The sequence below is a fragment of the Aspergillus pseudotamarii genome (assembly GCF_009193445.1).
Source record: "Aspergillus pseudotamarii strain CBS 117625 unplaced genomic scaffold BDV38scaffold_63, whole genome shotgun sequence".
NCBI lineage: Eukaryota > Fungi > Ascomycota > Eurotiomycetes > Eurotiales > Aspergillaceae > Aspergillus > Aspergillus pseudotamarii.
Window position 1 is genome coordinate 41,678 of NW_022475077.1, and position 14,940 is coordinate 56,617.

The 14,940-nt window shown below is 51.1% G+C and overlaps 4 protein-coding genes across 4 annotated transcripts; 1 reads left to right on the top strand and 3 right to left on the bottom strand.

Moving 5' to 3' along the window:
• Positions 1-32: 32 nt before the first annotated feature.
• BDV38DRAFT_181970 (5-oxoprolinase) lies at positions 33-4,477 on the bottom strand. The gene is made up of 2 exons (XM_032052095.1): positions 1,630-4,477; positions 33-1,574 (listed from the first exon to the last, which is right to left on the bottom strand). Exons 1-2 carry the CDS (start codon positions 4,150-4,152, stop codon positions 255-257), a joined length of 3,843 nt encoding a protein of 1,280 aa, XP_031909726.1. The 5' UTR covers positions 4,153-4,477; the 3' UTR covers positions 33-254.
• On the bottom strand, positions 4,444-6,476 carry BDV38DRAFT_182026 (putative cytochrome P450 monooxygenase). Its single transcript, XM_032052096.1, has 3 exons — positions 5,952-6,476; positions 4,888-5,904; positions 4,444-4,834 (listed from the first exon to the last, which is right to left on the bottom strand). The coding sequence occupies exons 1-3, from the start codon at positions 6,225-6,227 to the stop codon at positions 4,736-4,738; spliced, it is 1,392 nt and encodes a 463-aa protein (XP_031909727.1). The 5' UTR covers positions 6,228-6,476; the 3' UTR covers positions 4,444-4,735.
• A 531-nt stretch (positions 6,477-7,007) lies between these two features.
• On the top strand, positions 7,008-9,408 carry BDV38DRAFT_286560 (transcription factor domain-containing protein; the record flags this gene model as incomplete). The annotated part of the gene is made up of 7 exons (XM_032060696.1): positions 7,008-7,084; positions 7,142-7,270; positions 7,325-7,548; positions 7,603-8,111; positions 8,168-8,453; positions 8,506-8,877; positions 8,942-9,408. The coding sequence occupies 7 exons, from the start codon at positions 7,008-7,010 to the stop codon at positions 9,406-9,408; spliced, it is 2,064 nt and encodes a 687-aa protein (XP_031909728.1).
• Positions 9,409-9,738: 330 nt separating this feature from the next.
• Positions 9,739-14,774, bottom strand: BDV38DRAFT_295921 (FAD binding domain-containing protein; the record flags this gene model as incomplete). The annotated part of the gene is made up of 4 exons (XM_032062804.1): positions 9,739-11,259; positions 12,741-13,604; positions 13,662-14,327; positions 14,373-14,774. The coding sequence occupies 4 exons, from the start codon at positions 14,772-14,774 to the stop codon at positions 9,739-9,741; spliced, it is 3,453 nt and encodes a 1,150-aa protein (XP_031909729.1).
• Between the last annotated feature and the right edge of the window lie 166 nt (positions 14,775-14,940).

Consider the following 14,940-nt stretch of genomic DNA (forward strand, 5'->3'; position numbering starts at 1 on the left):
CGAAAGTATTTCAGACTTTCTTTTTGGTTGAAACGATATATAGAGGAGCAAGGGTAGCATCTGATTGCCTCTAGCGACAATGGACAGTCAAAATCCGAGTGAAACACTTCGAAATTTTACATTGGTAACTCCCATGAGCACAGTCCAATCACAAAACGTGTATTATCAGTCATGAACCCTTCCGTACAATCATCAAGAAACTTAGATATAGAACACCATTGAATAATACAAGCATAGAACTCCCATTAAACCTCCTACTGCGCAGCACCCCAACCACCACCACCAGCAGTCATGATCACGACACGATCATGCGTCTTCGTTGAAACGGTATTCTTACCACCGATATTCACGACGCGTTCCTTACCCGTCTCCTCATCCTTGGAAATCCACAGATTCAGACCAGACTGCGCATCTTCTCCCCCTTCCAGACCGTAGGGACGATGGACTCGCCGTTCCGATAGAATTGAGCATTCCATAGGTGCCAGGAACTCGATGTCTCGGACGACGCCGTCACCACCGGGGTGCAGTCCCTTTCCGCCCGAGCCGGGTCGAAGGGTGAACTGGCGCAGCAGAGTCGGGTACCGCTTCTCGAGGATTTCCGGGTCGGTGATCCGCGTGTTGGTCATGTGGACGTGGATGCCGGACTCGCCCTTCCAGGTTGGTCCTGCGCCGCTGCCTCCGGCAATGGTCTCGTAGTAGCCGAAGCCGGGGATGGTTGCGCCGGTGTCCGGGTCAACCTTGGAGTTGGTGCCGAAGGTCAGGTTGTTGCAGCAACCTTGGGATGCGGCGCAGGCGCGGAAGGCCTTCAGGACGACGTCGGTGATTCTTTGTGATGTCACGACGTTACCGCCCACGACGGCTGCTGTCTTGGTCGGCGATAGGATGCTGGGTGATGGCACTTGGATGTCGATAGGCGCTAGACAGCCCTGGTTGAGAGGGACGTCTGAGGCGATCATGGCTCTTAAGCAGTAGATGATGGCCGAATGAGTGATAGCGATAGGAGCGTTCCAGCCTCCGTACACTTCGGGTCCGGTGCCGGAGAAATCGAAGACGGCGGATCCGTCTGACTCGTTGATCGTGACCTTCAGTCTAATCGGAGTGCCGTCATCCATGTAATCTACAGCTTCCAGGGGTTCGCCCTCAAAGCGCTTGTGAAGATCCTTCAGGAGGTTGCGCACGGCCGTCTCGGCTGTGGCTTGGATAGCGTACATGTACTTCTGCACGGTTTCGACGCCGTACTCGGCAAACAAGGATTGAATCAGGGCAATACCGCGTGTGTTCGCGGCGATCTGAGCCTTCAGGTCAGAGAGGTTGTCACTAATGCACCGTGAGCCCGAGCATCCCGGGTGTTGTGCTGGCTTGTTAACAAGCAGGTCGATTATACGCTCCTCCTCAAATACGCCGTTGCTCACGATTTTCTCTCCTTCAATCGCTGCGCCCTCCTGCCACAGTTCGGTGGATTTCGGTGGCATCGACCCTGGCAGGATACCACCGATATCCGCGTGGTGGCCACGAGACGCGACGTAGAACATAATTTCGGTACCACCTGGCTTGTCAAACACAGGCGTGATCACCTATATCGTTTTGTCAGTGTTGCTGATAACTTCGAGGGCATTGGACTTGACTTACTGTAATGTCAGGGAGGTGAGTTCCACCACAACTGGGGTGGTTAGCAACTAAGACGTCACCATCTCGCAGGTTGCCCAACCATTTCTGGTGTTGATAGCGAACGGCGAATTGCATGGAACCGAGATGAACAGGAACATGGGGTGCATTGGCTACAAGACCGCCATCTGGAGAAAATAGAGCGCAGGAAAAGTCCAGGCGCTCTTTGATGTTGGTCGAGACGGATGTCTTCTGTAGGGTGCGGCCCATCTGTTCAGCGATCGACATGAAACGATGACCGAAAATACTCAGTCTGATAGGGTCGATCTCGGATGAGAGCTCGGAGGGAACACCATTGACGGCAGTCTGTTCCTCCTTTAGGTCAATGACAATGCAAGTATCCAGGATCTTGGCCAGGGAGTTCGGAGCCACCACGATAGTCTGGGTCTTGTCGATGATAACGGCAGGGCCATGGACGCGAGTGCTTTTCTGGAGCTTGTCCAGGAGGTACACTGGGGTGTCAATGCGACTGGAGTAGCCGTCAAAGTAGGCTTTCGTCGTGTTATCCGGAGTTCCGCTCACATCTTGCAAGGTGGCCTCCCGCAACTGTACCAGAGGACTCTTCTCTGTGCGCACCTTCGATGAAGCGATGGTGCGCACACGAATGTCGTCCACCAGGACCGCTCGGTCGGAATTGAAGTTGAATTCTCTGCGATGCCGGATCTTGAACTGTTCCAGGAAGCCCGAATCATCTTCCGGTTTCAAGATCATTAAACTGGTATCGGAGCCTTCATAGCGCATATTGAGGTACAACTCGTGCCGCACCTGATCAGCTGAGAATCCTTGGGTGCTCATTTCTGCCGTAGCACTGTCTGTCATGTCATTGAAACGCTTCTCGAGGCTTGACTGTGAGGTCTCAAAGTCAGCGGAGACCGGCTCCTGAGACTCCTTGACCACCTCGGCCAATGCCAACCCGTACGCGGAGAGGACAGAGGAGTATTTATGGATGATAATGCGCGAGATGCCCAGTGACGCCGCAACCGAGCATGCATGTTGACCACCGGCGCCCCCAAAACAAGCCAAGTGATGCGATGCAGTTTCAAATCCACGAGCTTGGGTCAGATTGCGAATAGGGCGAGCCATCGACTCATCAGCCACCTTCAAGAATCCCAGAGCAACTTCTTCTGGAGCGTACTCAGGCTGCCCCTTCTCTTTTCGCTCCGTATTGATCTTCTGGGTCAACTCATTGAAAAGCTTGGTGGTTACTTCGGTATCAAGAGGCTGGTCCTCGTTGGGGCCGAAGATGTGTGGGAAGTACTCAGGTAGTAAGCGGCCCAGGAACAGGTTAGCATCTGTGACTGTCAATGGCCCTCCTTTGCGGTAACAAGCAGGGCCGGGGTGGGCGGATGCTGATTCCGGCCCGACATAGAACAATCCGTTGCGATACGACAGGATGGAGCCGCCACCTGCTGCGACGGTGTTGATATCGAGTTGTGGGGATTGAATGAGCACACCGGCAACTTTGGATCCGAACACATGCTCGAGGTGACCGTCGAAACGGGACACGTCCGTCGAGGTACCACCCATGTCGAAGCCGATCACAGGTGTCTTTTCGGTAGGATCCCAGCTGGTGGCTGCGAACCCGACCACACCGGCTGCAGGACCGGACAAGATCGCCTTCAGCCCGCTGAATCGGCGAAAATCGACCAGTCCACCATCCGATTGCATAAATTCGAAGCGGCACTCGCGTTGACGCTCCAAGCCGCCCTCGAAGCTGGAGGAAATCGAGTCGATATATGTTTTGATGACGGGGGTGAGATAGGCATCGGCTGCGGCAGACATGCCTCGTGGGACAATTTTAATCATCGGTTGTAACTTGGAGGACAATGTCACGGAGAAGCCCATGCTTTCAGCTAGTTCGCCAATCTGACGTTCATGCTCTGGGTATGCGAACGAGTGGACCAGCGCCACCGATAAGGATTGGTAACCCTGCTCCTTGTACCGCTGGAGCTCCGAGCGAACCTCCTCAATGTTTAATTCCTGCACCACACGGAACTTCTCCCCCGTCACACCCTCCACTATGCGAGCTCCGGAGAAGCAATCCTTATCCGCCGATGGATGGCACGGAACGATACGTTCATTGACCTCAACCACGCCTTCCGGCAGCACTCCTGGGCGGGCCATCGACAGATCAAAAATGTTTGGCCGCGACTGGTCACCGATCTTGAGCAGATCGCGGAAACCCTTGGTGGTGAGCAGGACTGACCGGGCCCCTTTCCTCTCCAGCAGCGCGTTTGTAGCCACCGTTGTTCCCATGCGCAGAGAGCCAATCCGATCCAGCTTCAGCGGTTGTCCTCTGGGGTGGGGTTCGCCCGTGACAAGCTCGAGAATCTGGCGCACACCCTCGGTGGGAGCATCCTGATAGTGGGCGGGATCAACGGAGAGTAACTTGAGGATGATGTCAGGTTTCCCGGGTACGATGGCATGTACATCAGTGAAGGTGCCACCCCGATCGATCGAGATGGTTATTTTCCCGTCTCCGGCCATGTTGCTTGCGTGCTAGTAGACTGACCGGATCGAGAGAGGAGGGTATAAGGAGGGGATGGAGGAGGAAGACGAGAAGAGACGTAATACTGCTGACAAGGTGGGTATTCCCCGGGTTTAATATACCTTCATCCGCAGTCCTGTTGCGGGACAGTGATAACGACAGCGGGACATGCCATGGAACCCTCCATCGTTTCGGTCGCTCTAGTCTCCGACTGGTTGTCGCGAGCCCACATCCACTATCTTGCTTCGCTTTCCTGCTGGTTGCGTCTTTCCCCACGGTCACGTGTCGGGCCGATGATCAACGGCGGCGGAAGCTCCGGCCCGAATAACCCGACGGCTGCATCATCGAGGTGTCATCCTTTACCTTTTGTTTTGTACGTCAAAGTACATGCACTCTCTGAAATGGTTCTCCCTAGAAACGCTCTTTACGTCTGCCTGGGTAGCGTCCTATCCGGTAATGCCATAAGAGGAATGTGCATCCGGAAATCTTAACACCTCATTTCTATCTATCTCTTATCAAGTATGAACATTCAATTAAACAAAGGGGTATCTATGCTAGGTTACTAGGTAGTGATTCCACGACTCAGTGATTTCGCGGGGTACAATATGCCATCGACGGTGGCATGCCTTGGTCAGACCTATCACCGGTAATTAATGCTTCACCAGGACGTACGAGCTGCAACTATGATGTGAGTCAGTCAAAAATACAAGCCGTAACGGAGAAAAGAAACCCACGTTGAACTTTAGGAGCACCAAGACAACAATCTTTTTCAACTCTAGCCAAGCGACCCGAACCTTTGGGCGATTATTGATGCTGGTGCTGAACTGTAGCAAGTTTTGGTTCATGGCCCACCGTTGTCGCGGGTCAGCAGTGAGCCATCGTTCCGGCTGATAGTTGTGAACGTCCTCCCCATAAATACCAGGATCGCCTCGTAAGGCTTCCGAATGAAGTTCCATCATGGTTCCCGGAGGAATGTAGTACCCTGCAACGATAGCGCCTTCGGGGGGTGTTACGATCTCCCGGTTGTAGCTTAAGCTAGGCAGCTGGCGCATTGATTCCTTGAGTACAGCATCAAGGTAACGCAGTTTACCCAGTTCCTGCCACTGGGGAGGGTCGGAGAGTAGGCCCTTGTTGAATGCCGTGTCTACCTCAGATCGGAGTCTCGTCATGACGTTTTCGTTTCTTAACAGGGAGGAGAATGTTGAAACGAACGCCATAGCAATACAGGTGTATGCGCTGTCTGCATTGCTACAACTCCGGGGAAAGCTGAGGTTGGAGCTAATTGCACGATCATGCATAGCCCTAGATGATTGACTGCCGTTGAACCCGCCTTGAACCTGCCTGTGAACAAATGAAATGCCGCGGCGCCTTTTTAACCTAGCGGGCGGGCTCTTAAGGAGCGCATATTCGATCATTGGTAACGTGAAACATTTGGTTGGGCGGCTATACCAGTGACAGCCTGCTCCCTGAGCGCTAGAAGGCATGTCTTGCGTGGTCAATTCTTCCAGAACCAGGCGATGAATGAACTCAGTGGCAAAGCCCTGAAGCAAGGTCGTTAGATGTACCAGTGGATGTTGTCTCAAAGATGTGATCAATTCGTTGGCTGCCTGATCAATGATGCCTTCATATCGCATCGCCGATTCCAGACACCTCCGTCGAGTGGCCTTGCTCATTAGATTACTTTCAAGATCGGTCGAGCTCGCAGACGAGACTTGGGCGAATACAGTACAATTATCATATTCAAATGTTGACTACGAAATAAATTAGTACGAGATACCACGACGATGATGAACATTACCCTTTCACTCGGCCGGCCATTATGGACTGGGAAGATGGCCGTAGGGTCGGAAACACTGATGGAGTGAGGCCCTAAGCGGACGACCTTGCCGTATTTCTTATGAAGGCCAGCTAGACTACAACCATAGTCGCTTGTACTGCGAGCGTATGCCCTCCACAAGTCAGATATGCCAGTGAACAGAGGACCTGGAACAGTGCTTAAGCGGGTGTAGTTGCAGAGCGCGTGCACAAAGGCCAATAATCCCAAGATTAAGATCGTAATTACACACACAACCATTGCCGATCCCTGGCCAAAACCCTGCGCATCTTTCTGAAAATCCTGTAGAAGTGGCCAAGGTTTGGTGGAGTTCAAATTTGCGAGAACCACGCTCAACCGGTGCCAAAATTGTCTCCTTTTTCATGGGCCGCGATATTCCGAGAGGAACCCGAAGGAAGAAAAATAGCCGGAAATTGGCAGCTGGCATTTTGGTTCACCCCGACGGTCCCCAATTATCCACCGACATGTTATTTTTGTCCCTAGAATCAAGTCTGTTGGCTGTAGTGCTTGACTAATCACTCCCACCTCACGATTCGCCCAAGTAATGGATTGCATGAATGGTGGTGCCCCATCGGGCCGATGTGCTGCATTGACAGGAACATTCAACGCTTAAATGTGGGGAAAGAAGTGACTTGAGAACTGATAGCAATCCAGATAACAGAGAATTAGTCAAGGATCAGGGGCATGACTGTTTGGGCCCCACAACTGGTTCGTATCCGCTCCCTTTGCCAGTGTTATCATGGCACGCGACCGTACACCGTCTGCAGTTCCAGTCCCTGCTAGCGGGAATGATTCTCTTCTGTACGAGACGAGCAAAAAGTTGATGAACTGTCATAGCCCAATCGGAATCTGTGGGGAGTATAGCTTGCAGGTCTGTGCGTTCGTTCAACGTGGACCCACGCCATCAACATCTATCCCGCGGGCAAAAAGAGCAGCGAGGTTCGGCACCACAACTAAGATTGGAAACGAAACTTGGACGCAGCACCTGTAATCGGTGCGATATGTTCTTTTGCTTGTCAAATGGCGCAAGGAAAGGACCGAAGTGGGTTGCAATCTCGTTCGGAAGACCGCTCCAATGCGAGACGGTCCATTGTAGCGTAGGTGACAGGTGGATACGTTATGGTAGGGTCACAGTGACTAACAGTTGGCCACAGGTGTAATCGATGTCGCAACAGAAAGACCCGATGTGCTGGCAATCCACCATATCAGTGTGCTGCATGCGAAGACGCCGGCCAAGTGTGTGTTTACTCCGAAGCTGAGAAACGCGTTTCCATTCCCGAAAGGTACTGCACATGACTTCAGAGTTCATCAGGGCACCTGACTAACTCGATATCAAGTTATTATCGTCAACTCCAATCTCAAGCGCGGGCTCAACTTCAGGCCCAGGCACAGACCCAGACCAGTCTATCCCGTTCACAGGCCAGTCGCCAGTCCTCACTGTTCACCACTGCTAGTCCTACCCAATCCACTCCGTACACTAGTACCGAGGCGCCTTTGGACCGTGATGACTGGTGGTATCAGGGCACCGACCACCTCTTCCTGAACCGGTCTGGCGAACACCGTGCGTTGTCCTCAATTTAAATGCTTTGTCATGATCTTGGCTAAAATCTAGTAGAATTTGTCGGTGCCTCGTCGGCTACCCATTTAGCGAAACGGTTGAATCCAACCTCGACTAATCTAGCGTGGGATGTTCGTCCACTATATGACGATCCTTCGTCGTTGCGTCGGTCGGTAACACGAGCCCTTCCTCAACTACCGCCCTTTGAATTTGCCAAGCGGCTGTTCTGGGTCCAGTACTCCTACATTGGCACGATCTTTTCTCTCATTCACCCACAGGACTTTGAGGAACGACTGCAGGTTGTATACAATCAACCGCCTGACTTCTCCAACCGAGAGTCGTGCCTGGTTTACTGCCAAGTTCTGCTCGTCATAGCCTTTGGCCTGATGTACTCGGTGAACCAATGGTCCGGAGATGATGGCCCTCCGGGATTCAAGTATTTCAAGCATGCATTGCGCTTTTTACCTGATATCCATGAAGAAGGTTCCATATTCTTCGTCGAGGTCCTATGCTATGTGGCGTATTATATGCAGAACCTCAACCGACGAGACGCTGCCTTCCTCTACGTACGCCTGATAAACCCTTTTTAGATGCTATCGACGCTGCTAACGTTGGTTAACAGATCGGCCTTGCTCTCCGCATGGCGATCTCACTGGGTCTTCACCAGGAGGTCTCAGACCCAGCCATTAGTGAAGATGACCGAAACCGTCGGCGCCGAGCCTGGTGGTCCGTGTACAGTCTGGATCGATTATTGTCAGTGAAATCGGGAAATCCGATCACGATACAGGACGAAGATATCGGAGTTACATGGCCGATTCCAGCCGAATCTTCCCATGCTGTCCCATGGCCATCAGTTGTGCTTACATATTATACCCAGCTGTCTAGGATCTTAGGACGGATCGGGGAAGGTGGGAAATCCCTTGTCCTAGCAAGGACTTATCAAACTGACGTTGAGATTAGAGATATATCGTAAAAAGCCTCGATCTGGCTCTAACTTATTAGCATCTGTCCAAAGTATCACGAACGATTTGTCTGAATGGCTGCGGCGGATACCTGACCGGCTGCGCATTGACTTTTCGGCCTTGGATACTCATATCAACCGCGAGTTGGTGTCCATCTTCTTACACTTTTATTCCTGCGTGAACATGACAGCTAGACCGTTGGTCTTCTATGTAATTCAGCGGCGATTAGATGCCGAAGCGCGAGGTTCTGCTACAGAGGACTGGAAGGACGGGCTGTCTCAGAATACAGTAGCTGTGATCGACAGCTGCATAACGGCAGCCCGGGCTACCACGGTGATTATGGATGCCGCTGCGAAGCACAACTTGATCGGTGAGTATATCCTATGTCGCCTTTTGTGTTTTTTCAAAAGCTGATGGTGCGGACTGCCTAAAAGCTACGTATGGCTATCTCGACGGGGAGTATATCTTCTCTGCTGCCCTTCTCCTGGTGATGGTGAATGCCGCATTCCCACACAACGAAACAAATGCCCGCGCGATGGAGACGGCACTGAATCTGCTTCGCGGCATGGCAGACCGTGGGAATACGTACCTCGGCTCACGTCATTCACTCTTACTCGAGCTGCAGTCCGCCATTGGTCCGAACCGTACGAGAAGAGAGGACGTCTTCATCGAGGCTCCCGTCACTCCCAATAGTACTCAGCAGCCAACACCATCCACAAACGTGGCTGAAGAGCAGCATCCAGGGGTGTCACCATGGCCACTGCAACAAGATCTACCAACGATGCGAGACATTACCTTTAACTTTGACATCAATGACGACCCAGGACTGTGGGAAGAGGTTCTACACCAGATAGATATTGATATGGATACCGACTGGATTGAGAACACGCTAAGGAAGTGATGAGGCTCGACCTCAGTTTCCAGCCATCAGCGCAATACAAAGACGAGCTTTGTGGTTATGGAAATTGAACTGGAAGTGGATGTGGCCTGACGAATGTGGTGCTCTGTGTCAAGCTTGTAATCATTTCTACAACAGCCCGTTTCCTGGATTTCTGATGCTTTGGCTTGCCAGTACGAAGAGAAACACGTCGGTAATGACTGAAGAATGAATGAATGTTATGAGATTCTCCTATTTATTCATTGTATAGTTGGTACATAAATCCAAATCATAGCTAACAATCCTCTAACGCCAAAGCCGATGCAAGAGCTCTTCAGAATCGATCATTCAGTTCTAATGGCTATTCACCCGAAAAGCGACTTGAGCCACAATATTATCCAGACATTTGACAGGGTTTGCTGGCACTACCTTTGTCCTCCAGGCAATGTATCCATCCGGTCGCAGGAGCGATGCGCCGGTAGCGGACACTCCCAGAGCCTCTTGGAAGCTCCCTCTGTCAGCAAATTGGACGTCTCTTCCGATGCAAATATGTTTCAACATGACCGATGATCCTAGATTCACTTGAGCCACAACCTCCTCCCATTCTACCGACTCGGAGACCAGTGTCCATGAATCCTCACCCACCACATCTAAGATTGAAACGGGGTTTTCATCTTGAGTGACCCAGAAATGTGGCACATGGGTACCCGGCTGGCCTGCCCATTCGTCAGGCTTCAACGCTCGTGGGAGGTTATTGTCGACCCCAATGAAGCCATGTGATAGATACAGTTGTCCAAACTCCATCGCATCGTCATCGAGCTTTTTACCGGCGGGTGTGGCCTTGTCCAGGTGGACTTTGTAGTCGGCGCGGGCAAAGATCTGATCATGGCGAAGGAGGGACACGGGTCGCCGTTCCGCATCGTACGTGTCTAATAGTTCAGGTGATGACTTGCCTGCTAGAACCGCCGCTAGCTTCCAGGCGAGGTTATCGACATCATGGATTCCTGTGTTTGCTCCATATCCTCCTCGGTTGGGCGGCAGCGTGTGCGCCGCATCGCCAGCGAGAAAAACACGCCCCAACTGGAAGGTGTCTGCGACAAGAGCTGCTAAGTCCCAACGACCAGTCGTGATAATGTCAACCGGTAGGTCTGATCTACCGATGGCTTGGTTGATAGCCGAGCGAAGGGTGGGCTCATCACGCTCAACGTCATCGTGGAACATCAAGACCCACCGACCGTCATTGTAGGTTGTCATAAAGGCTTTGAGATCCGGTTGATCGATACTGAATTGGTGCACCCCCTGCATATACTGTTCCAGGGGAGCGCGGAACAGTACGCTGCGCATGGTCTGCATATGGCCGCGCCCATTCCGTGGGATCTGCAGTAGCTCGCGAACTGTGCTGCGATTGCCGTCTGCCGCGATGAGATACGAGCCTTCGATTTGCATCTCTTTGTTTTGAGGATCGAGCACTGTCACAGTGACACCATTCTGGCTCTGCTCCACGTTTGTTACCTTGTGTTGGCGCCGGATATCTACACCTCTTTCGACGGCTGTCGCTTGCAGAATAGCTTCCAATTGATCCTGGGGCAAGGCGGCTCCACGGGACGGCGAATATTGTTTCTTCGTAGCAGGCACTTCCTGGCTTGTCTTCTTATCGGAGCTACCCGTGTCTGACCAGGACGTGCTTTCAAACCATTTGCCTGTCATGCTCTCGACTCTCGCTCTCATCAGATTGAAGTCTTTGGGGACTTCGGGGATCTGGTCTGCGATGCCGAGCCAGCGATAGATTTCCAATGTTCGTGGCGTAAAACCAATAGCACGAGGATGCTTCGCAATGCTTGCATGTTTCTCTAGGACGATAGTGGGTACCCTATGCTTAGATAGACACACAGCAGCCGAGAGCCCGACCAGGCTGGCCCCGACGATGATGACGGGTTGGTGAACCGAAGGAGCCTTCATGTGGTATAAAATTGAGTTGAGTTGTCTTGAAAATGATGTGAGGAATTAAGTCTGTCCAAAAGGTTGCATTCCAAGCTGGGGGCGTTTTCATATTCTTATATGTGTGGAAGAAGAGTGGCTCGGGCCCGAAACTCATTGTCTTTTGCCAGAATGCTTGAGTTCGGGCCCGAAGATGCACCCGAGCTCGGAGGAATGTCAACGTCGGACCATAATAAGATTTTTCTTAAAGTTATTTTCGGTTGTTCTATGGTGGTTCGAGAAGGATTTTTTATGGTTCTTTTGAGAGGGTTGACTGCGCCTTGCTTTGCATATGCTGTAAATCAGTGTGCTGAACATATCAAGATTCAATGCTAGTTTAAACCCAACCTGCCCAGTTGTGAATGAATTTTTGTAGAGGGAATCTCTACCAAAAGTATGGCATTGTTTGATTAATCGGCCGTATGTTCGACGAGTGAGTTAGGTATACCGAAAGTTGGTGGGGTTAAAGAAGCCTATCCAGCTTCCATAGATGCATATATATATAATTGAATGATCCGTCCAGTTTCACCTCACTTCGGAGGATTAAAATTGGTACGAAGTACAAAGGAACACAGAATCTTCCAAGGATAATACAAATTTTATTATCCACAATCGCTATTTCTTTATATAGCTAAATATTAAATATAGGTAGCACTAACAATGGCACCTTCTGTCAGCATTATGCTCTCCCTTGGGTTGGGAGTGAAATCGTCCCATTCTGAAGGGCCTAGCCGAACAATATCTGCTTGATGCAATGGGCTGTTATAAGCTAAAACCCCAATTCTTCCAAACACGGAGAAAACTTTCGACCTTCTTTCCTTCCTTCCTCCCTTCCTTCTTTCTTTGTTAGTTGGGTGAGAAGGGAAGGGTTTGTACCTTCATTATGTTCTCTTATCTTGACGATAGGGCATAGGATCGGATCTGAATACTGTTCTTGAGCAATGGTTTATCGAAGCGAATGCCTATTCCAAGCGACCCAATCATGTTTTTCATATCAATTGACCCTTAATCCAAGTAATCGAAGTACTTTGTGATATTGTATGTTTTGATGTCCTCAGTTGTTTCTGCCCTTCGGCCTTCTTGGAACTCGTCATTGCTATCCCAGCGGAAACCTATCACGCAGGCCATAAATTATGAAGCCGTCAAGCGCCTTATATATATCCTCTGCCGTTAAGACTGATCAGTTTGGAGTTTGCCGCGGAGTCAGTATTGCCACATGGAGGCATATCTCGACCAGGAGGTTCATCCCTCCGTCCACAGGGTCTAAGTCTGGGCCGATAAGAACCGTGTATTGTTCTCTATAACAACTTAATGAGCTCGTCCTTTTGTCCACTTACAAGCATCTTTAATGCCTTGGCCCTGCATTCAGCGCAATCCACGTAGTCCTTTAGAACATTTCGGACCCAGCACTTCTCATTTTTCACACCCGAATGGTCGACATGGTACTTCCAACGGACCGAGTAATTGTCTGGCCGCAGCTCCAGGCTCCCAACTCTCGTTGCCCCGTCTTTATCTCCTAGCGCTATAAGAGCAAACGCCCAAATCTGATTGTCGTAGGGGTTGTATTCCTGGGTTGTATGAGGGTCCAACTGGCGGAGAATAATTCCTTTCAACAACAAAGAGTCCGTGGTCTGGAGCGTCGATGCAATTTCTTCGTCTACCAGATTAACCTCAATCAGAACCTCGCATTCATTGTCGTTCAATATAGCACACCATGGGATAGGCGTAAGATCCGCAGCATGACTAGCAAAACCATCCCCGGTTCCTCTTACCTCTCGGCAGAGAGTTAGTGGAACAGTCGGTGCCTGCATATAAAGCTCTCGCGGCAGGGATGTTAAATCCTGGTAAACATCCCAATCTATCATGTTACACATGGCCTCCCAGTCTACCAAGTCCTCCTCCATTTCCACCAATAGCTTCACCTTAGTCAAGCTTCTCCCAGTGAGTCCATTGTGAGCCAGTGGTTGAGCAAAGCCCTCATAGACAGCTTGCCACCCAGACCAGGACCAACTCGGAAATTCGGCTCTGCGCGGCCCTGTTCCCCTCGCCTTCCAGCATAAATTTACCAGGAAAGCTTCCGTTAGCGGCCAGCTCCGACTGGGATCACGGCCCATGGCCTTGCGATGACTAACCAACGGTCCTAGAATAGGAATGCCAAAGTAGTGGTTCATTGGATACGGCCCATTTTCACAACGCTTCAACAACCCCAATATTCCGTTAATCGCGTCAGACGGATAGGTCAACTTCCGATCTGTGTATTGTGCAAGAAGCTGGTGAATGGTCCCCTCGTTCTTCCACACCTTGTCGTACATGTTTAGCAACGGACAATTAGCATCAGCTCCTAACCCGCCGTGAGGGAACATCTCGCAGGATGTCTTCCACCACCGTTCCAGGATTGTCTGCTCCGAGTTTGAGCGCTGGAAGAAGACTTGCTCATCGGTGAACGCGATCCAGTTCCGAGAAAAGACCCCTTCCTGGTATGTCCAGGCGCGAGTCATCCATGGGCTTTCTCGAACTAATGTTCGCGGGTCGGTCATAGAGGACCAGAGCGTGTAGTCGCCAATCTTGATGTAAGGCTGCTTGATTCGAGGTCGGGAGCTAACACCAGGTAATCCGTAGTCCCCATTTGAACCAGCTGCTCCGATGATGGTTATAAGAGCATGTCGGTAAATATCGGCCATCTGGTTGAGCTGTGCTTCGAACTCGGGCTTGTTGCTCTGGTCTAGGCAGTACCTGTCAACCCAGAGGTACTGGAGGCCGAGCTCTCTGACCACAGTCATGGCATCTTCGACTGTGCATGGAAGGTGAGGAGGTAGGGAGTTGCCTTTAGGAGCCTCTTGTGCTGCTGTCTGACCCCAGACGTAACTGAGAGCGACATAGTCGCAAGGACCACGCACTGGGACAATTTCTCGCTTGTGGCAGTCAATGACTGAGAGTGGCAGCACGTCCATTTCTTCTCTTGGAATCTTTTGAATCAAGTTGCACCATTTCCTCATAGTTCCGTAGCTTACCCTTTCATGGTTGATGAGTACTGGTGTTTCTGGCACTTTGCTATAGTTCACAAAGTGTCGTTGGCTAAGCGTCGGTCCACCACTATGCGTCTGAATTAACAGAGTCGTTCTGAGGGCCACATCTGGTGCATTGACTGGCGTGTTATTTGTCGAGCCGTTTCTAGTACTTTGCCGCGCACGATATATCGATATCCTTGGGCAAGTATCGCGTTCTTCAGGTGGGACCATGTCCAGGAAGAAGTTGCAAAGAGAACATGTCAAGTTTGCCCACTCTGGAGTCCGGTCAAGAACGAGACTTGGGTCTGGTTCAACGAGTGCACAGGAAGTTACTTTCCGGAAGAGGTCGTCCAGGCTTATGGTCTGACATCTTGAGCACAGGGTTTGCTCCTGGTCGTCTGCCATCGTGAAGGGTATCTTTGTTCAATTTTGGGGACAAAATATGAGACCGACATATCTTGCATTCCCAATATATGGCCTGTGTGTATCGGTGTACGGATTCTATCTTGTATCTAGTAATCAAGGCAATTGCGGGGGAGCAATCACAGGCGGTCACATGATCCGTAAGCGA

Excerpts from the sequence above, each read along its gene's own strand:
- BDV38DRAFT_181970 (XM_032052095.1), bottom strand. The coding sequence starts at position 4,152 with ATGGCCGGAGACGGGAAAATAACCATCTCGATCGATCGGGGTGGCACC. Across the intron at positions 1,575-1,629 it reads CTCACCTCCCTGACATTACA|GTGATCACGCCTGTGTTTGA; the intron begins GTAAGTCAAGTC and ends AAAACGATATAG.
- BDV38DRAFT_182026 (XM_032052096.1), bottom strand. The coding sequence starts at position 6,227 with ATGGTTGTGTGTGTAATTACGATCTTAATCTTGGGATTATTGGCCTTT. Across the intron at positions 5,905-5,951 it reads ATGGCCGGCCGAGTGAAAGG|TCAACATTTGAATATGATAA; the intron begins GTAATGTTCATC and ends TTTATTTCGTAG. Across the intron at positions 4,835-4,887 it reads TGGTGCTCCTAAAGTTCAAC|TTGCAGCTCGTACGTCCTGG; the intron begins GTGGGTTTCTTT and ends CTCACATCATAG.